At 38.3% G+C, this 26927-nt stretch overlaps 1 protein-coding gene and 1 non-coding gene across 8 annotated transcripts in view; one reads left to right on the plus strand and one right to left on the minus strand.

The window, feature by feature from the left end:
- TRIM2 (tripartite motif containing 2) overlaps positions 1-26927 on the minus strand; it is a 134286-nt gene that overhangs the window by 33637 nt on the left and 73722 nt on the right. For 3 of the 7 annotated variants that reach the window (XM_023530176.1, XM_023530181.1, XM_023530179.1), the window contains exons 2-5: positions 15161-15345; positions 11970-12207; positions 1533-1684; positions 137-317 (exon numbers count right to left, since the gene is read on the minus strand). In XM_023530176.1, coding sequence (XP_023385944.1) covers positions 137-317; positions 1533-1684; positions 11970-12207; positions 15161-15345 — 756 coding nt within the window. Of the gene's footprint in view, positions 1-136; positions 318-1532; positions 1685-11969; positions 12208-13871; positions 13927-15160; positions 15346-24018; positions 24037-26927 lie in introns of those variants that run through there. The other 4 variants (XM_023530177.1, XM_023530180.1, XM_023530178.1 and 1 more) reach the window with 3 other exon arrangements.
- LOC111739140 lies at positions 17866-17967 on the plus strand. Its single transcript, XR_002780151.1, has one exon. It is a non-coding gene; the product is annotated as a U6 spliceosomal RNA (small nuclear RNA).

Raw genomic sequence — 26927 nt, forward strand, 5'->3', positions numbered from 1 at the left:
TTTACTGTGCAACAGCGACACTTAAGGACCCATGTGGATCCCCTCTGCTGCCATTAGAACAGACTGAGCTAGTGCCATGACACGCCCGGAAATCATGCCTCTTCCACGATATCTGTAAGAAAGGCTGGAGTCTTACTTTGTGTTTGAGGCCATAGTTGACCTCCAGTTCCATAAGCAGCACGCTCTTGCGCACATTTAAAGTCTTCTGGAGCTCATCGAAGGTGGAATGGATGTCATCCACAATGCTGGCCTTTTGGTTGGTTAACTGATGAATGATTTCTGAGATGAACTGAAGAGCAGAATCTATTTCTGGGAGCCTGAAGGACAGTTGTTAAAGATCATTACTATTTAACATCAACCTGGAAACAGTAGGACATCTATCTAAACATTGTATTTTGTCAAAAAGCTTTCTGGGCCTTTCGTCATCTTTAAAAAGTAATAACTGAACCACAAAATGAATAAGACATAATTACAGCCTGTGAGAGAAGAGACTTTGGGGACTCATGTCTATTTCAATCTACCTAAGTCATCTAATCTTAATAATAAAAGGTACAAAGCTTTGAAGCTCTCCGAACCCCATGGCTTTTCCTCACACTCTAAAGGAGGCTTTCTCAAATTTGACACTATTAATATTTTGGGCCAGATAATTCCTTGTTGCAGGGGATTGTGCTGTCTATTACAGGATGTTTGACAGCATCCTGTCTTCTACCAGATGCCAGGGGCACGCCCGCTCACATATGCAGTTGTGACATGAATTGTCTACAGGCATTGCCAAAAGTCCCCTGGAGGGGCGGAGGGAGTATAATCACCCACGGCTGAGAACCACTGTTCTAAATATTCAGCTATATCCTTTTTTCCCAATCACATGAAAAACTTATTCAAACTCAAAGTTTTTTGGGAAGTTCTTGCAAGTTTCCCAAGTTCTTTTAATTAGTATAGAACAACCACACTATTCTCATTACAACTATTGGTGGAGATTTATTTTCAGCTGGCTATTTACTTCCTTTGGTCTTTCTCATGCATCACACAGCTATTCTGTTCATTCATTTCCATGCAAAAACAAAAACAAACAAACAAACAAACAAACAAACAAAAAACCCCTGTAAGCAGGGAAACATAAGGAAAATCAAGCCATCGCTGCTTGGTACCATTTTGCTGGGCTCAGAGAGGAGCCAGTCGGTCTACATAATGTGCCTGTAAGTATGTCAAGAACTAATAAAAGCTTCTCAGTGAGCCTAGTTTCAGGCACAAATTTCAGAGACCTCCTGAGTGCATTTTCCTCAAGTATATTTTATTCGTTTAATCATACTAAGGTCCTAAAACAAAAATGCCACCACTCATAACAAAGGGAAATTGCATCAAGGGGCAGGAGATGACCCTTATCACTCACTAGTTTATGACTACAGATCCATGATCAAAGGAGAATTTATTCAGATGACATGATCCTACTATCCCATTGAGATAAGAGACCCTGAGGCCAAGCCTCAAGCACAGGTGGCCAGTTGGGAACCTGGGGAGGGGGAGGTATGCACCTTTTGTTGACGGCATCCAGCTGGACCTGCAGTGAAGCCTTGTGCTGCTCCACCACATCCTTGAGGGGCACCGTGGGGTGTTCTGCGTGCTCCCCCTCGGTGCACTCCCGACACATGGCGGTCTCGCAAGACTGGCAGTAGAAGTCCATCACCTGTGGGTAACAAAAGAGCAAGTCCAGGATCGGTGCCACGGATCGAGTGCTTACTGTGCTCCGGACCTTTCCTCGCATTCTCTCATTTAATTCTCACGGCCTCCCCTGATGTCAGCAATAGTATGTCCAGCTCCACAGGAGAAAAAGAAGGATAAACTTTTATGTGCCAGATCTCAAACAGAGGTGGATCGGACTCCAAAGTTGCTGCTATGGCCACAAAATCAGCTTTTCTGTGGCCACGCCATTAAGGCAGAACAGTGTAGGGCTGTGGCGCTCAAACTTTGTGGTCTCAGGACCCCTTTACACGCTTTAAATTATTGAGGACTGCAAAGTGCTTTAGTTTATAAGAGTAACATCTACAGATATTTACCATTTTAAAAATTGAAGCAAAAAATTAAATATTTATTAATTTATTAAAAGCAATGATACATCCATTAAATATTAACATGACTATTATAATCTATGAAAAAGAACTATATTTTGCAAAGCAAAAAATTTTATAAGAATGGCACTGTCTTCCATTTTTGTAAATCTGATTCAATAGCACACATTACATAGTCTCTGGAAAATTCCACTGTACACCATTGAGAAAATGAGAGTAAAAAAGACAAATAATGTTTTAGTATTATTATAAATATAATTTTGATCATGTGGACCCCCTGAAAGGGTCTTGGGACCCATGAGGGTTCCTGGACCACACTTTGAGAACTGCCGTTGGATGAGAGGAGCTAGACTGACCAGTTTGCATACTGGCTTCACCACTTACATAACTTCACTTTCTGAATTTTTCCTCTGTCAAATAGAGACAGCAAGAATAACCTACTTCATTCAGTAGGGCTGCTATGTGTATTCAGTAGATGACATGCACAAAGAAGTCAGATATTGCCTGGCACTGGCACACGGTAAGTTCTTAATGAGTAGTGGTGGTAATGATAACAATGATGATGATGATCTTAACCGCCCACTTGAAAATAAAACCACCTTGTCCTGATTATTATGAACTCTCAGTAACTATATAACATAAAGCCTGAAAGTTAGCCTCCTTGTGAAGGCATTCTCCTTATTCTCGGCTGAAAATAACTTCATCGGATTTTAAATTCCCAAAGCACTTTTTGGGGGGATCTATTTCTTGAAGAACAACACATCCACAGATGGCATGTATCCTAATACAGATTGATGGATTTTCATAAATGCGCCCACCAAAGCACTTTCATTCATATCCCATTTATTAAATATTTATGAGACTTTAAGTTATCAAGTGCAGGAACTCTCTCGCACAAAGCTGTGCACATAGTAGGTATTTAATAACAATGCTGAATGAGTCTCCATAAGAGACTCGCGTTAGATTCTAAGACACAAATAGGTTACAAGTAAAAGGATGGAAGATGTTCTATGCAAATAGTAACCAAAAGAGAGCTGGAGTGCCTATTCCAATATCAGACAGAACAGACTTTAAGACAAAAGTTGTTAAAACAGACAAAAGACATTATATAATGATAAAATAGTGAATCCATCAAGAAACATAACAATTAGAAACAAATATTCTCCCAACAACAGATCCCCAAAATATATGAAGCAAAATCTGACAGAATTAAAGGGAGAAACAAACAACAATAATAATTGGATATTTCAATATTGCACTTTCAGCAATGATAAAACAACTAGATGGAAGATCAATAAAGAAATAGAGAACTTGAACAACAATATAAACCAACTAGACCTAACTGACCTATATAGACAACTCTATTCAATAACAGAATATATCTTTTTATCAACTTCACATAGAACATGCTCCAGAAGAGATTAAAAAAAGTAAAAAAAGGTCTAAATACATGTAGAAAGTGATACAAAGTATCTTCCCTGGCCACAATGGAATGAAATTAGAAATCGATAACAGAAGGAAATCTGGATAATTGACAAATATGTGAAATTCTTAAACAATGACATTCTTAAACAATGAATCAAAGGAAAATCCACATGGGAAATTAAAAAATACTTTGAGATGAATAAAAATGAAATACGACACACCAAAACATATGAGAGACAGTGCTCAGGGCAAAATTTATAGCTATAAATGCTTACATTAAAAAGAAGAAAGATTTCAAATCAATAACCCCAGCTTCCATCTTAAGGAACTAGGAAAAAAAAAAAAAAAAAAGATCGATCTAAATCCAAAGCAAGCAGAAGAAAGGAAATAAAGATTAGAGTGGAGATAAATAAAACTGAGAATGGGAAAATAATAGAGATAATCAATGAAACTGAGAGTTGGTTCTCTGTAAATGAAGAGCAACAAAACTGACAAACACTACAACAAAACTGAAATGCACAGTTGTATACCAAGAAATTGAATAACCTAGATAAAACTAATTGCTAGAAACACACAAACTACCAAGAGACTCAAAGAAGAAATAAAAAATCTGAATAGACCTATCATAAGTACAGAGATGAATCAATATTCAAAAAACTTCCAACAAAGAAAAACCCAGGACCAGATGGCTTTACTGGTAATTCTACCAAACACTTAAGGAATTAATACAAATCCTTCCAAACTCTTCAAAAAAGTGTGAAGAGGAGAGAACATTTCCTAACTCATTCTATTAGTCTAGTTGACACCAAAGCCAAAGATATCATAAGAAAAGAATATTACTAACTAATATCCCTTATGAATATAGATGCAAAAATTCCTAACAAAATATTAGTAAACTGAATCCAGCTGCATATTAAAAGGATTTCACATCAGGACCAAATGAGATTTGTTCCAGAAATGCAAGGGTGGTTCGCATACAAAAATCAATATATGTAATACATCGCACTAATAGAATAAAGGAGAAAACACAAAGGCTCATCTCAGTTGACGATATCCAACACTTTTTCTTGATGAAAACACTTATCAAACTGGAAATAGAAGGAAACTTCTTCAACTTGATAGAGTGCATCTACAAAAACCCACAGATAACATCATATTTCATGGTGACCCCCTAAGATCAGAAACAATACAAAGATGGCTCACCACTCCTATTCAACAATGTACTGGAAGTTCTAGCCAGGGCATTTAGGCAAGGAAAAGAAATAAAATGCATCCAAATTGGTAAGGAAGGAGTAAGAATTTCTCTATTCAGAGATGACATGATCTTGTATATAGAAAATCCTAATGAACACACACACACACACACAATTAGAACTAACAAGTGAATTCAGCAAAGTTGTAGGATACAAAACCTGCTTCACACCAACTAGGATGGCTGGACTCAAAAAGTCAGATAATAACAAATGTTAGTGAGAATATGGAAAAATTAAAACTCCCATACTTTGCTGGTGGGAATGTAAAATGGTGTAGCTGCTGTGAAAACAGTTGGTGGTTCCTCAAAAGTTCAACATAGAATTACCTTACAACCTACCAATTCCACTCCTAGGTATATACCCAAGAGAACTAAAAACATGTCCATACAAAAACTTGTTCACGAATGTTCATAGCAGCATTTTTTATAATAGCCAAAATGGGAAACTCCCAATGTCCATCAACTGATGAATGAATAAACAAATCGTGGTGTATCCAGACAATGGAATATTATTTAGCTGTAAAAAAAAAAAAAAAAAGGAATGAGGTTCTGATATAGGTTACGATATAGAACCTTGACAATATTATGATAAGAGCTAGAAGCCAGACTCAAAAGGCCACATTTTGTAAGATTCCATTTATACCAAGTGTCCACATGGACAAATCCAGAGAGACAGGCTGCTGACGGGTAGTCACCAGGTGTTGGAGGCGAAGGATGAGTGGCTGCTTAATGGCTGTGGAGTTTCTTTTTGGGATAATGAAAAAGTTCTGGAATTAGACAGTGGTGATATTTGTACAACCTTTTGAATATACTAACAGCCACTGAATTGTATGCTTTAAAATGGTTAAAATGTTGAATTCTATGTTATGTGAATTTTACTTTGATTTTTAAAAAATTAGTTGCAACTTTGAAGAGACAGCAGCAGACTTGGGTCCTTGTCCCTGGTTCAGTATCCTAAGTGTTTCTTGAGAAGCAAAGGCTCTGAAATCATTCTGAAGTGTCAACAACTAGTCATTCTCAAATGCTTGTGCTTGGGTTCTGACAGCTTTGACTCAAGCTGAGACTTAGTTGTGTGACATGTACAACTCGGCTGAAGCTCATCCAACCTGAATGAGATGATGCTGGTGCTTCCAGGAGTGGGTGGGCCAGAGGCCAGAATGAGCGTGTTGTTGTTGGCAGGTAGTCATCATTTGTGTTCATTAGAAGAAAAGATGGCCAGGACCATATGCATTGCTAACTACTGAAAAGGATAGTCAGGTCCTTACAGGCAATGCTGAGACTTCTGAAAGCGGGGACTTGCTACTAGCAGGGCATTCTCAATGAGGATCTCTCCTTCGCATCTCTTAACATCCTCGTTAGTAAGGCCTAAGCAAGCAATGACAGGGTTTAATAATCATTCATGTTCTGGGACTGCGAGGCATGAGCTCAAGTGTCTGCTTTAAGTGCAAAGAACCTCTTAAATCACTGACCGCTATTCCGATTTTTCTTTGTATTTGGACAATGTAGCCACGGCAGTTTAATTAGAAGACAGATTGTGTCACAGCACTTAAAGCAAATGACAGGCTTTCATCCACATGTGCTAATCAGCACCAGGCAGTTTATGACAGCAACATCCTGCTTTATTGTTAATTACCGGATTTTATTAACCTTCAGACGCTTGAACTGTTTTTAAAGATTTACCCATGGCAATTAAGTGCAGCAATTTGTCTGTAATATTGCATGTGTTTGGCTTGAATATGCAATGAGGACTCCTGTTTCAAAGCAGTAGCAGTGAACTCCTGCAATCTATGATGAAACAATAGAATGATTCAAGACATATGCTGCTAATTTTCCAAGGCCTCTTGCTGGTTTATAAATTTTATAATTTCAAAGAATCATAATGACCCAGCATAGAGGAAGTGCTCAGGATACATCTTAAATAGATTCATTCACCTCAAGGAGGATCAAACTCTTTAGATAGATTTCATTTTTAGTGTGATTTGATATGATACGTTTGGTTGAAAGACAAAGAAAAGTTTTAACCTAAAGGATTTTTAAATTTTGCTGGAATTAGTATTTCTGAGAGATTTTCTACTTAGCAGCCCGTGACATTCAGGGGTCTCTATTGTGAGGCATGCTCAGGAAATTGCATCTTTAGGAATTCTTTTCTATTTGCCTCTCAGGCATTAATGAATGACATACTTCTCTTTCCAAAATTTCTCTAAGTTTGAATGCCCTTATAAAAATGTATAGTGATTTTAAAGAGTTGACCTCTATTTCAGTTGGTTGCACCACAGCTTCCTCAGGCACCCAAGCTAGACACCTAGGAGTCATCCTGTCCCCATCAGGCCACCCGTCAACTCAGGCATGACCTTTTTCTCCAGTCTTGCTCCAGCTGCTCTGGATCACGCTCCCTCTGTGGATTTTCCAGCAGGCTCCCAAGTGGTTTCCTGCCTCAGGCTCATCTCCTTCAAGTCTACCCTCCCTCCCTGTCACATCTCTAGCTACTCTGAAATGAGCTGAATGCAAATCTTACCTGCACATTCTAATGCTAACATCCTTTAATAGCTTCCCACACTAAGGCCAGACTCAAGTTCCTTAAAATGGTATTCAGTGTCCTCTAAGACCTGGTCTTCTTGGTTCTCTGTTCCATCACCCACCACTTCCCGGCTCCTGGAACTCTGTGATCATGTAGAGAACAACAGTCTGCTTTTCCATTCTCTCTGTCACTTTGCCCCTTCTGCACAGAATACCTTTCTCCTTTCTATACTACATACATATTGTGGTCTTACCAATTAAAAAACAAACTAAACACACAAGCATGTTCACATATTGGCGTAAATGTCACTTGTTACCAAAACATCAGCTTTAATGACTACCCACTAATCAGTAATATGAACTTAACATAATTTAACCATTCCTCTAATATTGCACATTTAGATTATTTCTAATTTTTACTATAATATAAAATTTTCAATTACTATTCTTATATCAAATCTTTATTCTCATCTCTAGCCATTTCTTAGAAATATTTCAGTTAGTGGAATTATTGGATTAAAGGATAAGAAGTTGTATAAAACATTTAGTGCATTTATGTCAAATCGACATACACTTTCTGAAGAGCAATTTATTCTCCCATCCGTGGCACATAAAAATACCTCACTATTCCTTGTAAGCATTGACTAGTATCTTCTTTAAAAATTGTGGCTAATTTGAGAATATTTGACTATTTGTGAAGCTCAGCATTTTCTTCTCATATGATTATTAGCTGTTTATATATCCCCCATAAATCTTCTGAATTTTTTGCCCATTTTCTTTTGTGATGTTCATATTTTTCTTAATTTATAAGTGTTCTACATTGTAAGAATTTTGCAGGTACTTTCATAAAGTGAATGATTAATACTTTTCCTCTTGTTTTGCCTTTCCTAGATTTTGGTGTCAGGGTTATGAGTAGATCTTAAGTGAACTGGGCAGTTTGCCGTCTTTTCTTATGATTCAGAAGTATATGTACTACAAATCATACCTGTTTTATACGGGTTCGAAGGAATTCAGTTTTAAATTAACCTTTACCAATTTCTTTCAAGATTATCAATTGACTCAGGTTTTCTTGATCTTTTATAATTTCCTAGATAACCATCCACTTCATTCAGACTTTAATATGTTAGCCTTTAGCACACAGAATTGATTTACTCATTTTAAAATCTTCTTTTTGTTTTTATTAGTGTCTTAGTCTTATTTTGACTTATTTATATTTTCCATTTGTTGCTTTACCTGATTATTCCATTACTTAAAAAAAAACAAAACCATGAAGCTCTTAGATTTATTCACGCAATTGTTTTATTATTTTCAAACTCTAAGTTTATTTTCTTTCTTTTGTGTTCCATATATATATTTTGTTGATTTTCTTAACTTTTTGAATTGAACTCTTCATAAAGGAAAATACTTAAAACTATAAAATTTCCCAAGTACAGATGTAACTTTTACTCCATACCTTTAATAGATGTTTTCTACTTTCAACATTTTGTAAATAGTTTAATTTTGCTATTTTTTTCTTTGATTAAATAATTATGCACTTTAAAAAAAGATTGGGGTTTCTTCATAATGCACATTACTATCTAATTTGAGTTCATTGGGGTATAGGAACTTCATTTACACTTGGAAAAATATAGTAATTGTTTTGTGATCTAGTATATAACCAATTTTAATTGCTCAAATTCTCACAATCTTAATAGTTTAGTTGAACAGATTTCAGCATATGCTTTTTGATTTGTGGGAGGCAGATTCTCAGGTAAAAGTACTTAATCTTTTCTCTGAAAGTCATCCTTTCTTCTCCAATTCCATTGATGCTGTTCTGATTCTACCTGTATCATCTCCAGTAGGGACAATCCAATAAACTCAGAACTGGTGCCACAGCCTCCAGTCTTTGCTATGCCACTCCTCCCTAATGCCGGAAAAATATCCATCTCCTGTTTAAAGGTTATAATGCTTCCCCACTGCGTATGGAATTTAGGTCAAACATTTTCTCAATGGCATTCATAGCTCATTTACCATTTCTCCCCACCTCTCTTTCCGGGCTCCTTCCTACGTTCGCCAGTCCACCTGTGTTCCCACCGCAACACGCCCTAGAGACACGGAGCTACAAACTGTTTCCTGAATTCCACGACACTCTTACCTTTACTTACTGATGCAATCTTTTTAGTTGTCATTATTTCTCAATATACATGATTGCCTTTTCCATCCAAAATTTAGGCCAGTGTCTACAGTATGTCTCCAAATGTTTCTCAAACTTTACTCTCATATCAAGTCAGATCTCCAGAGAGCTCCATGCCTGGCTGACACTTTAAGGGGACTTGTAGCTGATCAAAATGCTCTCCCAGACTAGTATTTAGAATGTGAGCTCCAGAAGGAGACAGCCTCAGTATTCATTAAGAGACACTGTGAGAAATGGTCATAAGAATAATCAAACTGTTTCTGAAGGCACTATTTAAAGTTCCTTTTACAAAACTTACACGGTTACTTTCCTTTGGAATATAGTATGTGGAAAATCTATAGTTATTGATAGCCTGGTGTGCTTTCAATCAAATAATTAAAGGTAGATAATCCATGATGTCTTTCTTATTTTGGTTCTCAAAAAGTTCAAGGTGCTATTTCCTCCAGGCCTAGCTTTTATAATGTATCAATTAGCTTTGTGACTTAAATTGTTCAAGTCTATTTCTTCATCAATAAAATGGAGGCAACTAACAGCTACTTTGCAGAGTGGTGTGTAGGAAACCAAGTATAGTGTCTGGCACATTCATTCAACAAATATGTACTGACTGACTTCTGAGAGACTAAATATACAAATGGACAATGGCTTGACCATACGTAAAAATAGAACTCTGACCCACAACCTGCCCAGAAGACTGACTCCATATCTACACTAAACAGCTCAGAAAGCCAGCCTGCTGTAAGTCAGATTTATAGGAAATCAGACTGCTATCTCTAGTAACAAGCCAAAAAGCTAAACAATAACTTCTATAATAACTGTCCCCAAATGGCTAGGAGTTGATTACTGATTATGTGATTACTAATTTCTGTCCCTGCTTCCAACTTAGGACCAATCAGAGAAAGACAAATATGTACCCCCAACCAATCATGCAGGATGTCCCCTTCTAGTAAGCCTGCCTCCAGCTTCCCCATGCCAACAGCATCCCATCAGAGCACTCCTGAAGCCTTCCCTTTTTTCGACTATTGAGCTTTCCCACTCCTCTGCCTGTCTTTGAGTCTCTGCCCAAACAAAAGTGATGGTGGCTGACTCCTCATTATAGCAAGCTCAGAATACATAGCCTTTGCTCGTTCTTATCTGGGATGATTTCTACACCTTCATGTATGAGATACTGTGTTTAGTGCTAGAGGTATAATGGTCCCTGCCCTTTTGGAGTTCACTTTCTAAAAGAAAAGCCAGAAGATCAATAAGTCAGCAAACATAGAAATAAAGGCATGTGGAGGGTAATGAATGCCATGAAGGAAATCAAGAAAGTGATGTAGTGGCAGATAACTGGGTGCCAGAGGTGGCCTGCCCCAGTGCAGTCAGAGAAGGCTGCTCTGTGTCGGAGAAATCTGACACGTGAAGGATGAGAATGAGCTCATCACATAAAGAGAGAGCAAAGAGGATTCCAGGCATAAGGAACAGAGAACAGCCAGGCCCTGAGGTGGGAAACCACTTGGTGAGTCCTAGGCCAGTGAAGTTGAGATTGCACAGTGGGCAGAAAGAGGGGTATGAAATGAGGCAAATAAACAGTAGTTGTGGCTAGTCATAAATGCTTTGCTTTAATAATCCCTGGTTGCTTTAGTGATTTTACTGTACCTGAGCCTCATATTATAAGCAGTTTCAAATACCTTTGAAGTGGTCATCATACAAAGAAAAAAAGGAATAATGTTATTAATCACAAATAATTTTAATAGCTAACATTTATCAAGAGTTTACTATATGCTTTATATGATTTAAACATTTAATTCACTCCATTATCCTATATTATAAATACCATGATCACTTCCTTTTTATAGATGAGGAAGTGAAACACAGAGCATTTAATAAACTTGCAAAGCTGACGTAGAGAATAAGTCGAAGAACAGGATTTGAATCAGGCAGCCGACTTCTAAAGCCAGCCCTCTTAGCGACCACATAATTCTGCCTCTTCAGGTTACGTAGCCATTATGAATCAGTTATTTGATAGTACATGCAGGTCCCCCTGAGTTTATAAGTTATTGTGCTTTCTAGTAGCAGGAAATATGTCTGGAATTCATAATCTATAATCTACTATCAGGGACTCACATATCTTCAAATTCTATTTATTATTAAGGAATAGTGTCTAATGGAACATGAAAAAATTTCCCTTACAAGAAAAATAAATAACTGTAATGAACATTTTTAATAAACATCTTCGATTTGCAGAACTTATCTATTATTAAATCTTTATCCATAATTTATTACACAGATGTTTATGTGGGTCAGTGTACGTCCAGCTCATGAACACTTATGGGCTTGCTCTCCTGGGGAAACCAACAATATGTGCTAATGAAGGTTGATTTTATTATATACATAAATTTGGTCAGAGAAAGGAAGCAGGCAAAATAGTCTGAGGCTGGCTGGTAACCATCCTTTTTAATTACTCCTTTTCCAGGTGGAATTCTGCTGTCGTGGAGAACCTCTGAGAGGCTGAAGCCCACCCAAATCAAAGCAGTCATACTGCCAGGCAGTGACTTACATTCCCATCGTGGTTTGGGCAAGAGAGAGGCTTTCCCGCAGCCACCGCGGTGACGGTCTCCAGGATGGAGGACTCCTCAACGTTGCTGCCTGGCGTCCGCTGCAGCACGTCCATCAGGTTCGTGATGAAGAAGTTGTTCTGGAGCGCAGCCACCCCCTTCTCGGGCAGGATGGAGGTCTGGCGGCACACTGGGCAGGAGAGGGTTAAGCTGTGAGCGGGAATGTAGTTCTGCAGGCACCTGTGGCAGGAGCAGAAGCAGGACTGTCAGCTCAGTGAGGCTCATGGAACAGATGGCTGCTTCTCGCAGGTACCACGCATGATCTCAGTGCTTACACTGGTTACTCTGCAGAAACTCCCTTTGCAGTCTCCTTTACTAGGAAAAGAATATTTCAGAAGCCAAGAGATAACCTGTACTCACACTGGCCCTGTCAAGAAAGAGAATATTGTCATTGACTTTGGTAGTGTTTTCTAGAGCCTTGTCACACACACACACAAAAGTGTGGTCCGTGGAAAAGCAGTATTGGCCTCGCCAGGGAGCTTGGAAGAAATGCAGACTCTTTGGTCTCGCTCCAGGCCTAACTTGTATATATCTTAAGATTGAGAAGCGTTGCTCTAGAATATCTAGTCTGATGTTCATGAATTTGTGGGCTTTTACAGTTGGGAGAAGCATGTTACTTCATTACTGTTGAAACGCTTTTTGTATACCAAATCATAGTAAGCAAATTGTGGCTGTTAAAAACACATCAAAGTGGAATTGTTTTGTTTGAAGCAGGAATGGGACACCCAGAGTCACACTGACATGATCTCTTCTTGCCTCTCCTCAACAGGCATCAACTTAATTCATTTAGTTAATGAAATGTATCACTAACGACCAACATATATACTGCCTACCAAATTCAAAGTTCTTCCAATAACTCTATGAAGTAGGAACTATTGTCATCACTTTTAGACATATGAGGAAATGCAGGCAAAGGGAGGCTATGTTACTTGCCCAAGGGACTTAGGTGGTCAAGGGCTGAGCAGGAATTCAAACCAAGGCAATTTGGTACCAGGATCGAACTCTAAATAACTACACCATACACTGTTTTCCAGTTTCTTGAAAACCAATAATTTCACCACCAAGCCCTTATTTTGTGGATGAGGAAACTAACATCAAGAAGGTTAACTGACCTTCCATATGTCACAGAGGTAACTAGGGGTGGATCAAAACCAGAAAAGAAATAGCTTTTGCAAAGGTCATTAATGACGTCTTAATGCAATAAACATTTTTCAATCCTGTCTTACCGGACATCTCAGCAGCACTTATCCAACTTGACCACTACGCCCCTCTCTCCCCGCAATTTCTTTTTTGAAACTTTATCATTCCTTAGCTTATGAAACCACACTCACCTAGTTCTCCTTCTGCCTGCTCTATCTTTCCTGAGTCAGTACAGTTTGGAGGTAATCCAGGCTCCACTGTAAGCACTCTTCTCTCCCTGAGATATATATCCGTGTGCCTGGCTAATCACACTTCATAACACTTCCATGTTTCTATTTCTTCCCACAAATACCTCCTCTGAGCCACATATCTGTATGCCAGCTGTCTTCCTGATATTTCCTCTTAGATGTCTCACAGGTTCTAAAACCCAACATTTCCCAAACTAAATTCACAATTGTCCCCTAAACTGCATCCTCTTCTTATCTCAATGAATAGCACTTCCATCTCGTGTAGGCAGGTTGGACTAGACCTAAAAGAGAGGGCAGGGGGCAGACCCAGCGTAGCCCAGAAGTGTCACTTCTCACCTGGGCACTGAACACTGGGGAATGGAGCAGCTCTGTCAAGCTCGGACTGAGTGGCTCTCAGTGCTGTATATAAAGAGCACCAGGCTATGTCGACTGCTGTAAATCAAATAATGATCTTACCATGCAAGCTCAGGGACACATGGACAATTAGCTGGGATTCATGTTTTAGCTACACCTATTGAATGAGAGAGGGAAAAAAATCACTCTCCATTTATCCATTTTGGAATGTGAATTACAAAATACTTAAGCCAAAGTATAAAACGAATAAAGTAAAAAGTATTGATGCTTTATATACCACCACTAAGACAAACAAAAACGCTGTATCCACACACACACACACACACACAAAACAATGCGCAATAAAGCAAAACAAACAAACAAAAGACCACAACTACCAGTAACAAATCTACCTTCTCCCTCCATTCATAACCATTAAAGATGTGGTTTTTCTGTTGCAACTGAGACCCTCCAAAGTAAATTAACTCAAAGCACGCTCCATCAGACAACAAATGTGTTAAATTGGATGGTAAATGTAATTAGTATTGATTCGAAGCCATTCGAAATACTAATTTCCTGTTCCATAATAAGAAGCAATGCATTTTAATTATGTGTATTAAATAATAATAGAAAATACATATAACATAATGCTATAAAACATAATGACCATGTTTGTTTTTAAGAAAAATGTATAACCTTACTAGAAAAATACTTTAATTAGGCCACAGATAAACTAATTACTAACAATCTTTCTGTACCTAACGGCTTATGTGATAAGTTGAATAAGGAGGTAAAGGTGTATTTTGATAAATGATTAACTCAAAGGAAAAAACTATTCAAGAAAGATAAATAAGAAAATGTATTTTTCACATTTAGCAAACTGCATATTCTGGCAATTTATAATTATTTCTTACATATATAGTTTTTTCTTCATCTGAAACATCATAATGTTCAAATATGCCATTAGTATGTGTCTTCTGAAGTATCTTTGAAAGGAAGATCCTTCTTTTTATCTAACCCTCATCTATGTAGGCATTTTACATGATTTTTTATATGGGAAGAAATGACAGATTTTTAATTAGCCTTCACCAAAGACCCTCTATGAGGGAACTGTGGTTGGCAAAAATTGTTTCACAAAGAACAAAGGGAAAATTTAAAAAATTTTTTAAACCTTAAAATATTTAATGCTCTATCTCTGATGGAAATGAATGAGGAGCTACTGAATTGCTTTTCCCATCTGTAATTACTTGAAATAAAGCAAATTATTGGCAACTCGTGATTCTGTTTCTCAATATCTATCAGAAGCACAAAAGATTCATTGTTTCCTATAGGTTAACTGAAGATTCTGGAAAGAACCCTTTGTAGGAAGTCAGTTTGTGAAATGCCCTTCTCAGCGCACAAAAGGGGCTTACCTCTCGCAGAAAGTGTGAAGACAGGGGAGAACCTTGGGATTCTTGTACCGTTCCAGGCATATACTGCAGATCAGAAACTGCTTGTCAATCTGGCGCACCACAGGACTTGGGATGTTGGTGGCTTCACTGGCCATCCTAGACCACTGACATGGGGGGCCGGCTGTCTTTGACCCTGCACGCTGCTGCTGTCAGACGGAAAAGCCAAAATGGAAAAATATTTAATAATCTATAAGTGCACATCAATCACTGGCTCATTCACTATAGGCATCATTTTATGACTACGGATAGAATGTCATGTTAGTAACTTTAAAATGACCGTAACCAGCCCTCATTGCTATAGAGGGAGTACAGTGAGCTTCCTGTTTGTTTGAAAATCAACAGAATAATCACAGGTTCACCATGCAAACAAAAGAAATTAGAAGGTATGTTGTACAAAGAGGTATGCTTGCTGGGTTTCAGAGCAGTGGTAGTTGAGTTATATTAAATACTTACATAACTAACTATGCCTGTGCATGTCTTCAGCCATGACTATATTTGAATATATATCTATAGTCTTATTAAAATCTCATCCTTTTATGGTCTATATTAAATAGAATAGTCTTATAAAAATAGACTGTTTTCCCAACTATTGTATTTCATGGGGATCAAAATATACCAACCCCAAATATAGTACTTTGATATAAGGATTATTTTGAGCAAAAAGCTACTAAGAAACAGGAGACACAGGAGAGGAGCTCTCTGCTCTCTCCTATCTGCCTAAAACCAGGGTATAAATTCCTATCTGTAAAGATGCCTCACTGTCCCATATCAGGAGAAGGAGAAGACTGTTAATCACTGGTAACGGCACTAAGAAGAGTCTGCATAACAAAGCTTACTAAACAACCCTTACCTACCATGCATGTACTGGTCACTTTCCTACAATTTACTGACCCTAGGAGTCCAAACTCCCCCATTCTTTGTCTAATCACTTCTCTACAATTCGTCGCCCTTCGTTAAAATATTATATAAAATTTTCCAGGTTTAACCATGTCTTTGGGTTTTTATTTCTTTTCTGTGAAGTCTTATGCACATGAAAGTAAAAATATTAAACCAATGAAATTCAATAAAATATAGTATCTGTTTTTGAAAAATAAAATATCAATAAAATTTGTACATCTTTTTCTCCTGATAATATGCCTTTTGTCTGTTTAATCCACAGGCCTCAGACACAGAACATAAGAGTATAGAGAAAAGTTTTTTTTCTCCCCTACATACTATTAATATGCAGGATAGAAATAATTAAAATTTTTAATTAAAAACTTTGTATGTGGTTCAGAGTGTTTTCTTCAGAACTAAAGGTTTATAAATTTTATACTAAAATGTATTTGCCATAGATCAGGGACAAAGGCCCTATTATTAGCCCCTATTAGTCTAAGAAATGTCTGGTGGTGTTCACGTGTAGCCATTGAGGCACCTGGTGAAGGGAATTCATTCAGAGGAGGTTTCAATTACTGCGGGATAATGCCAGAAATGGAGAATTAGAAGAAGGAAAAGGAAAAGAAAGCGGAGGGTCCATGAGAGAATAAGGGAAGAAAAAGTTCCGACATAAGACACGGCTCCTTCACCACCTCGAAGATCTTCTGGCTTCTATCCCAAACCAAGGCTGAGCTAAAATTCACTTCCTCATTTTCTAAATATTTGGTAAAGGTGTCCACAGTCCTCCAATTTCCAATAGAAATTCTCTTTGCAAAATCTTCTACAAGATTTTTTTTTTAAAAAGCTCGGTTAAGAAATACACCAGAATGCAAACTCAAGTGTGTATGTCTCTAAAACCCATGGCCTTTTTACTCCTTAAATCACCACACCTCCCTTGACCTTGTGTTTTAAGAAGGCTGTACTACGGAAGCTTGGTTTATATATAACAATTCAACATGGCCTGGAACCTGTGCTTTAAGCTGGGAAGTATACTATATTTATAGAATTAACAATTCTATACTTTCTAAAGGTAACAGGCTTTCCCAAATATAAATGATAGTTTTTCTTTCTCCCCACCAAATCACGAACTTTTTAAGAAGTACGTCAATTTTCGTTAAGAAAATTCTGCTATTTACACATATGACACGCTCATTTTCCGACACTATACCTTTAAGATAAGTTCATTAAAGAGCATGATAAATAAACAGAACTTTGTGAAAGCACTTGACATACAAGAGTGTCTCCTTCAAATAGAATTCACTGCTTTAGTTAAACAGTGTAGGTGGACACCTAATTAGCCAGTATTATCTGCTAGACTTTCATAGAATGTCTCCCTAAAGAACTAGAGTAGAGAATGATATTCATTGAATTAAATGGAGCTCATCTCTCAAGAGCTCAAAATGTCGGCACTTCTGTCTGCTTTTCTTTAACCACATCCCTATGACCTCAGAATAATAAAGGAATGGATTTGCCTGTCTTTAAGATAAGGAAACCAAAGCTAAGGGTTTAAATGACTTGCTCAAGGTCATCCAGTAAAATCAGGGCATCAGAAAGCTCAGATTGCAAGTTTTCTGCCTTATCTGAAAAGTCAATGATATCTAATCTTAAATAAGTTTAAGGCTTTACTGGTGTGTGTATGGGCAAGAGAGAGGGTGGGGAGAGAGGGAGAGACACACACACAGAGAGAGAGAGAGAGAGAGAGAGAGAGAGAGAGAGAGAGAGAGAGAGAGAGAGAGACTTATAAAAATTACTGGGTGCTCACTTCTACACCACTAAAATTGGAATGATACAGAAGATTAGCAAGGCCCTGGAGCAAGGATGACATGCAAATTCATGACATGTTCCTTATTTTAAAAATTACAATAAACTTTTCAGCAAAAAGCAGTTAAAAATAATTTTATTTTGAATAGCTGTTGAAATTTTTCATGTTACTCTTTGAAATAATCAGTCATGCTGAATATTAAAAAATGCAGAGAGAAAAGACCATATTGGATTTTACTCTTTTTTTTTTTTAACTTTAGAATTTTGGATTTAGAGCAAGGAAAAAAATATTTGTTTTAATTAAATGATATATGTTGACTAAATGAAATTTCCTGAGCTGACATTTTTATTCTCCAAAACTGAAATAAAAACATTTCATTCTAATTTTATGATTGTCATTAGAGTGGATGAGAATCTTTGCTACCATTGGTAATTTATATGGTAAATTAAGTTTACTCATTAACATTAATTTAAAATCATGACAATATTACAGATCTGTCATGAGTAACCTGTTGAAGACATCTGGATTTTTCAGGACTCCTAGAATCAGCACAAAAGGTTTCCAGCTCCCAAAGATCCCCAAGTGGAGGCTTTGCCAGGACTCGATCATTGCCTGAATATAACTGGATACCCACAACAGGAAGACAATTTGACTGCTCCTAAAGGGATAATACGCTTAGAAAAATGCAGGCCCAGAACATGCTAATAAGCACCATGGGAAGCCTTCCATCAGTCTGACTACGCTTCGAGGAATAGACACAAAATATAGGACAGCCTTTAATCAAAGTGTTTGGGCAGGAGCACAATTTCTGGTCTTCTCAATTACGAAAGCAATAAATACTCATCTAGATTCTTGGCTGGTCTTCTTTCCCTATCTTGGTTTCTGAAGTGTCAAAGATCCTTCTTAACGCATACAACCAGCAGAAACAAGTGCATGAAAATGAAGGAGATCAGGATATAGAATTATTCTATCGGAGATCAACATAATTAATTTCTGGAGAGATGGATGTCAAAACACGCATGGGGTGGACTTTGTCTCTGAAAGAGCCCAAATGTTTTCCAGACACACTAATAAGAGGCCAATAGAAAGGAAAAGGTAGAGAAGTGAAAGCAGGTAGAGCCATTTCAAAACTGCATGAATAGCCAACGTGAGTGTGATATTGACCTTAACCAGCTATGAGAGCTTTTACGTGGGGAGGATGGAAAACCAACAGCACTGCTTACAGAAGGGTTCACTCCCCATCTCCAGCTTTGCTCAATATCACCTTAATCTGACCATTCTGTTTAAAATTGAAACTTGCCCCCAATCCCTTAACATGTGCTACCCACTTCTTGGCTATATTTTTCTCCATAGCACTGGTCACTTTCTAACATAGCATGTAATGTATTTATTTTGCATATTGTCTCCTCCCCCAACCCATTAAGATGTAGGGATTTTTGTCTGATTGCCCACTGCAGTAGTCCCAGCTCCTAGACAGTATATATTATTATTATTTTTACTGAACTGAATGAATGAAGCATATCATGGGAATGGACTCAGTCCCAGCATCAGAAAAGAGGAGCACTTACTGAATTACGTGATAAAGAGCATGGGCATTATCAGTCATGCAAATGTTTTCACTTGCATCTGACAGTCCCTAACCCCTCAGGTGATAGTCTAACGCTTAGCAACATAAGCCATCATCCATAAGATAAATAGAGACATATGTTAACATACTCACAAACGCAGGAAAAGAAATTGAGAACTATTGAGGACACATATGCATGGAAATTAAAAGTCTAAGAAAGTTGACACATAAATTCCTTATTAGCGGGAGCTTACCAGCTAAACACAGCTTGTTGTGTGTAAAAACAACGCGACAATCACATAACAAAATTGTCGGGCATAGAAAAACCCCGTCCCAGCATTTCTTTCCTCTCATCATCTGTGGTATTTTTCCTGGCTCACTTTCTGAAATCTCTACAACTCAGTGGAAATTATGACCCATTGGAAAAGGAGAACTTGATAGGAGATGAAAGAAAAAAAAAAATGCCTGCGTCCACAATCCTAAGGTTAAGACCACATTTCCCACCCCAAATTAGACCATGTAGTTCAGAAAACTCTCCAAACTCTTTATCGCTGACACTCACTGACACCAGAGTGAGGAAGAGCGAGAAGAAGAAGAGAAAAGCCAAACTGACAAGCAGAAGGGGAAAGAGTAGGTGAAAACTTGTCTGGCTGCTCTAGGAAACCAGGCTGAGAAACGGGTCAAGATTCCTTTGAAAAATAAATTTTTCTTTTATTATTTATTATTTTGGGAGGGAATAAAAATTTAACATGTGATTTGTGGGTAAGAGGCAGCGAGCATATTTGATTCTATAGCATCGTAAAGGCACAAGATTCCTTTTTCATTGTTAACTTTTGTGGCATTCCTGGATTACTCTTCCTTTTTGTTGCCACTTAGCTGAATTTATTTATTTATATGGTTACATTTTTGTATTGTTCTTGGACCAATGACAGCGGTGTGGACATGCTAGTATCAGCTTCTCGAGAAGTTAAAAATCTTGAGAAGGAAAGGAAATCTTGAACCATTAGGATTATCTATAACTCACAATGTGCTGCCTTTCACCTGCCAGGACAGGTAGTACCTCAAGCTCAAGGCGCGGGCTAAAATATGATTTAAAAAGCAAGATACTTTTATTTTTTAAAGTTTGTGAGCATATTATCATTCACCTGCAACTGAACTTGCATTGTGACTGAGGACTCAACTAGAGGAAAGAAAAGAGGACAATCTTCAGTGAAATTAAAGGGTGACCTATATCCGGCTTAATCAAGCTGCTATCCCAAATGGGCCATTTTGCAAATTAGAAGGCCAGATGCAATATCTTTCCTGACAGTATATGTGTGAGGGGGTTAGGGGAGGAGGCGGGTGAGTGTGTGGTGGGGGGAGCGTTCCATTCACTTTAACTTCTAAAGGCAAGGATGTGCCCAAGGTTTCCAAGAGGTTTTCTTCTTATTTCCAAGGTCAGAGGTAAGACAGCTTCACTAGACTGTTGGGTTTTGCTATATGGAAGTTGATTTACAAGCTAAGTCCCCAACTTGTTTTTATGATATTTATGCCTATTTCCTCTATCTCTTTCCTTCGCGTAGATAACTGTTTGCCATTGCTCTCTTCATAAAAGTCCTCATCTTTTGCAGTCAGTTCTTAAGATTTGCTTCAGGGTTTTTTAACTTCCAGAAGGCTAGGTCTGTGTAATGGAGTATTAAGCGGTCAGGCTACTTGACATTCATCTTACAGTAGCCTGGGGCAGTCAGGAAGAGTGGGGTCTCCTCTCCCCACATCCATTGCCTTGCCAAGTCTTCTTCCTTGCTTTCCTTGGGAACTGCACAAAGAAGCTGAATATTCTGGGACCACACAAAAAAAGTAGAGGACAGCCAAGGCCCTATGCTCCAGGGGCTGGGAGAGGTTAGCAAGTAAGAGGGAGAAATTTGTTCTACATCACATCTGAACTTCAAAAGACACAGGCCTGCAACAGCAACCCCCTTTTTGCCCCTGGTTAATAAAAAGCATATTATTTAATTCTGTTGTTGATTAGAATAAATGTCCACATAAACTATACATTTTCAAGAAGAAGAATAAAAAGCACTGAATGGAGAAATGGCAGCTAGTGAGAATATGAACACAGAGAGGGGGAAGTAAAAGACAGAAAGACTGGACTGCAAAAAGCAGTAATAAATACTTTCTTCAATGATGCTATTTAAATAATGATACTGGGCTCATTTATTCCTCAGTATTTGGTCTAATGTAAACCTCTAAATTCTAGGAGGAAACCTGATCTGTTAAATTCAGACAACCTGCACAATGATAGCCAACCCCATTATAAACCAAATTCTACTCTGACACTAAAACCCTTATATAAGTAATAAAGGGGCACAGATGGCATCGAGGTTTTTTTTTTTTTTAAAAAAAGCAATTACAGATGTGTGCAAATTATAATTTTGCCCCAATTAAAAGTAATTCAGTCACGTTTTGAAAGAAAAAAAAACCGATAGTAAATAATTTAGCAGCAAATTTTTTAAAATTAGAAAGTATTTCTTTTCTATACATTTCAATAATATGTACAAATGTTTGGTTAAAGTCAGTTTTATCAGAGAGATAATGAAAAGAGGCACAAAGAAGTCTTAAAAATTAAACTTAGTTAAATTTTTTTAAATTGCTACATATTTAGTTTTTTTTCTACTTAATGAAGTCAGATAAAAGGAAGTTATATGTATGGAGAAATTAATGTCTAAAGATATCCAAATGAAGGACATTTTCATTTCTTAGTGAGACAAAGAATGAGTACTTTTACTTCATTTCACACGCCAACAAAATCCACTAAGCTTTTATCATATACATAAAGGAAAATAAGCCATCTCAAGACTATAATATTAAATATGGTGGAAAATATATATAGATTTTATTCTCCATTTAAAAAATGTGTGGGTTATAATAGAGTAATCAGGGAGATCATTTCATAAACTATATAAATATCTAACCAATGTCCTATATACTTGAAATAAAATAAAATGCTAAAAAAATGTGTGGGTTACATATGCTACATTCATATTCCTTAAAGCAGTACATTCTATCAGACGAGAACCTTTTTACATTCAACCGTGTTTTAACCTCTCCAATGCAAATCACTTGTATATTTCTAGGAGAAAATTGGAAAGGAATACTTACGGGGTGGGGAAAGGCCACTACTAGCCTCTCTGCAACAGAAAGCTGCTTTCCCATATCAGGGCACACACGAAACTTCGCATTGTGTGCTTGCTGGGGAGGGGCGTGCATTATTTAACATTACAGAGGGTTAGGAACTGTGCTGCTAAAGCGTCTGCGGGAAAATAATAATGAAAGGCACCAAGACATAGGTTCACCCTAGGCAGCATGGAATTCTAATACTTGAAAAATCAATTTAAGAACATGGGCAAACAAATGGCTCTCCTTACATATTCTAATTTTTTCAATTTAAGAAAAGGAAGACCTCTAACAGTTCTCGAGGAATAAAAGTGCCATAATATGATCTAAGCCAAAGAATTACAAATTTTTTAAATGCCTCATTCTTAATCTAGATCTGTTTCTTAAGTCTATGACAGTGAAACGATCTAAGACAGAAATATCATTTCATCTTTTGGTTCAGAAATCCACTTAACATTCAATTTTAGTTTTAAATAATTAGCCTTCCTACTTGCTCTCCTATCCCCCCAAAATAAGGAATACTGACGGGGTGGGGCACACTTGCAGAAAAAGCTCTCAGATACAAAGATAATGCCCACTGTTTCAAGAAACAAGCCTAAGCTCCAACCCAAGGATTTTCTTTTCTCTGTAACAGTACCATTGAACTCCACCCAGATTTCAGTCTACTTCTAAAGCAGGAAAAAATGTCAGGGGGAAAAAAAAAAAACCCAAATCGTCTCTTGTATATTTGCTGATCATCAATGGCATTCGGAATTCAGAAGGTCTAGTCATGCATTATGAATGAATGGGTTTCCAATGGTAACTGGGAACCATGCCACTCACCCCAGGGTTCTCTAATAGAGGACAGGGTGGGGGAAGGGTCGAATCGCACATTCTCCTCCACCCTGGGGTATGGAGGAAGGAATCCTGCAAATTAAGTATTCCATCTCTATCTTGGTACCCAACAGAGGCAGGGGAAAACCTATTTAAAATAAGCCAGGATGCACATTAAAATAAAAGCTAGTAGAAATAAAAGTCTAGTTAGAGCACATTAAAAACTTGATAAGAAAATCTTGCATGACTTTCTCCCTTATTCTTGTTAATTCATGGTGCCTTTGTTTAAGCAAAGAGCGGGTCTCCCTCTATCTTGTAGTTACAGAGCATGCAGCATCACCGTGAGAGGGAAGGTGGGGTAGGGTAGGAGGGCCGAAACAGAGAGAAAGCAGAAGAAATCAGTTTGCCCACCTGGTATAATACTAAGCAATCTGAACATTTGGGACCTTATCCATTTCTGCAGACAAACTAATCAACGAGGCAAAGCATTAAACCCTCCTAAACATGTCGTTGCAGCTCCGCGAGAATCCGAAAGAACAATGCGCGTTTAGCTAACCTCTCGAGTTAGGAAGCATCATGCAAGGAAGGAGACGGGTTAAAATTCCCTACCATGCAGTGCAGCCATCATCAGAAGCCCAGCATATCTTCTGCTCTATGGAGTGATGTGCCAGTTCATGAACAGAACAGAGGAAGAGAAAAATGGAGGAAATGAGAGGAGGCTCAGGCAGGTCCGCAGGAATGTTTCTGGGTCCTTAACAAGTGGGAGACCCCTTTCGGCATTTAAACCAATCAATCTTTATCTTACAGGACATCTTTTTCTCACTCAGCGTCTGTTGAAAGGACTGCAGCAAACCAAGCAAGGGATTATGGGATAGGGATGCAGCAGCGAGCTGCAATGAGATTCGTGGGTGGCTTGCTCTCCCCTCTGAGTCAGCAGTCAGCTGTTTCCATGCTCTGGTGCTGGGCCGCTGAGGTCCATCCCCAGAATGTGACTGCACGATCAACCCAGGGAGAGGCATGTCTCCCGGCGCGTCGCAGCGCAGCCAGGACAGGCACCGTGAGTGTTACAAATCCGAAAGGGGGTGTGCTGATAAGCAAAAGGGATACTAGGGAAAAAAAGAAAATGGACATATGGTACCTCATCAGTACGAAAAGTTCAATTTTAAAGGAGTGCTGGGCGAATGTGAGAGCACACACTTACTTCCTTTAGAGAAAAAGATGGTCTCCTTTTTTTAGACTTTTCAAGTAGCTTGAGACACAAATGCAAATTTAAAAAAATGCAAAACAGCTTAGTTGAACAAGCCTCTACTTCCTTTTCCTCTCTTAGTATTTGCCCAGGAAATAAAGCACAGTTTCACAAAGACAAATAATGCAAATGACATTTCTCTGTTGTGTGTGTGTGGTTCTAATCATTCAGAAAAAAATTATAAAGTACATTTATTTGCTTCAGGGGATGGACAGAACCTGGAGCTTTTCTGATGACGCAAAAGTTTTCAGTTAAAGTTGACAAACTTGACAAACTTTACATATATCCATAACTTGATTTTCTATCAAGTCATTAAACTTATTTTAAAAGGTTTTAATAACTTAAAAATGATCAGCAAGTATCCATAAAAATGATTAGATCCTCACATTACAGTTAATACTGTAGAATAAAAAAGTCATACGTGTCATAATAGAATTGACAGCCATTCCCTTTTCTACAGCAATGAAGGTAGTTATGGAATCACATTGCATTCTATTCCTTGGCGAGTTACTAGTTTAAAAGTGGACATTAATCATTTAAATAATAAGATAGTCAATTTGCATATTCAATTACATTAATATTCGTCACATTCTTTCCATGCAGTCAGGGATTGCACTGAACCCTGCCTGTGAAGGAGCACTCGGCTCTGCAGAGCAGTGATTATCTTTAGTGGGAGGGGGAAGGGATGTCACAGAGAATCCAGTGAAATGGACAGACCCAGGAAAATGCAAAGACATGACAATTTCAGCATGCTATTCCAGGTGGTCCACAGTTCTCGAAAGCCTTGCTTTAGAAGTTTTGTTTTTTAACAGCTTTATTGAGATATAAACCAATCCCATACAATTCACCCATTTAAACTGTACAATTCAATGGCTTTTAGTATATTCATGGATGTGAGCAACCATCACTACAGTCAGTGTTAGAACCTTTTCATTACCTCAAAAAGAAACCCTGTACCCTTTAGCTATCATCCCCTACCTTGCCATTCTCCACAGTCCTAAGAAACCACTAACACACTTTCTGTCCCCATAGATTTCCCTATTCTGGCCAGTCATATGAATGGAATCATGTAATATGATTAGGTGTCCGGCTTTTTTCACTTAGCATAATGTTTTCGAGGTTCATCCACGTAGCATATATCAGTATTTCATTCCTTTTTACGGTTGAAAATATTCCATTGTATGGATATAGCACATTTTGCTTACCCATCTGTCAGTTGATGGACATTTGGGTTGTTTCCACTCTTTGGCTGTTATGAATAATGCTGCTGTAAATAATGCTGCTGTATATAGGTGTTGGTGTGGACACTTGCTCTGTTTTAGAAGTTTACAATATAATTAGAACCTACAGGCAGACTACTTCCACTCCATTTATAATGTCCTCTTCCTAAGACGAGCCCTCACAAAGGTGCCTGGCTTGCTACAACAAGAGTCCCCTCTTCTCATTTGTGCTGCTGAGCCTGTCCCATAGCCAAATTCATCAAATGCCGACCCCTCCCCCAGGACATCCTCTCTCCTGATCTCTTCTTCTCTCCCCCCACTCAGCCCAGACTCTGTGCTCTGCAGATGATGGAGAAGAGGGAGAGATCCTTGGTCTTGTTGCTGCATTTACAGTCAAAGAAGGTTCCCCTACTCATTCAATCATTCATTCCGAGAAACACTTATTGAATGTCTAGTGTATGCCAGGCACCGAATAGGCATTGAGAATACAGAGAAGAGGAGGAGTGAGCCCTCCGGAAGGACGAGCAGTGTGGGAGCTAGATGAGTGCGCAGGCAATTGCAGTTTGGAGGGGTAAGTGCTATGACCGCAAGATCAAGTAGATGCTCTGGAGCCCACAGGAGGGACATGCCGGGATGGGGAAGAATGGCGCACATTTCAGGCATGGAACACAGCACAGGCAAAGGCTTGGAGGCAAGAGATGGCTCACAGGAACTGAGAGTGCTTGTCCAGTGTGGCCAGAGCCCAGCAAGAGGTAGAGCGAATGGGGGTCATATGTGTTTCTGATCTTTTCCTGGGATTGGGAATAGCTCCTCCCAGGAAACAGCATTACAGAGGACAGTTTGGTTCCAAACCTCTTCATCATGATGGCTTAACTACTGTCTGAGTTAGTGGGTTTAGGGCTCGGCCAGGAATTTAACACATATAACATTGTTTATTATAGAAAAATGCAGCCTTATTCTTAGCACATATCTTGGTAAATAAACCAATTGTTTATAAGCTGGGCCTGACGTGTTAGCAGGTCACAGCATCTTCCCCTTGGCACTCCCTGGCC

This window comes from Pteropus vampyrus, unplaced genomic scaffold (assembly GCF_000151845.1).
Source record: "Pteropus vampyrus isolate Shadow unplaced genomic scaffold, Pvam_2.0 Scaffold47, whole genome shotgun sequence".
NCBI classification, from domain to species: Eukaryota; Metazoa; Chordata; class Mammalia; order Chiroptera; family Pteropodidae; genus Pteropus; species Pteropus vampyrus.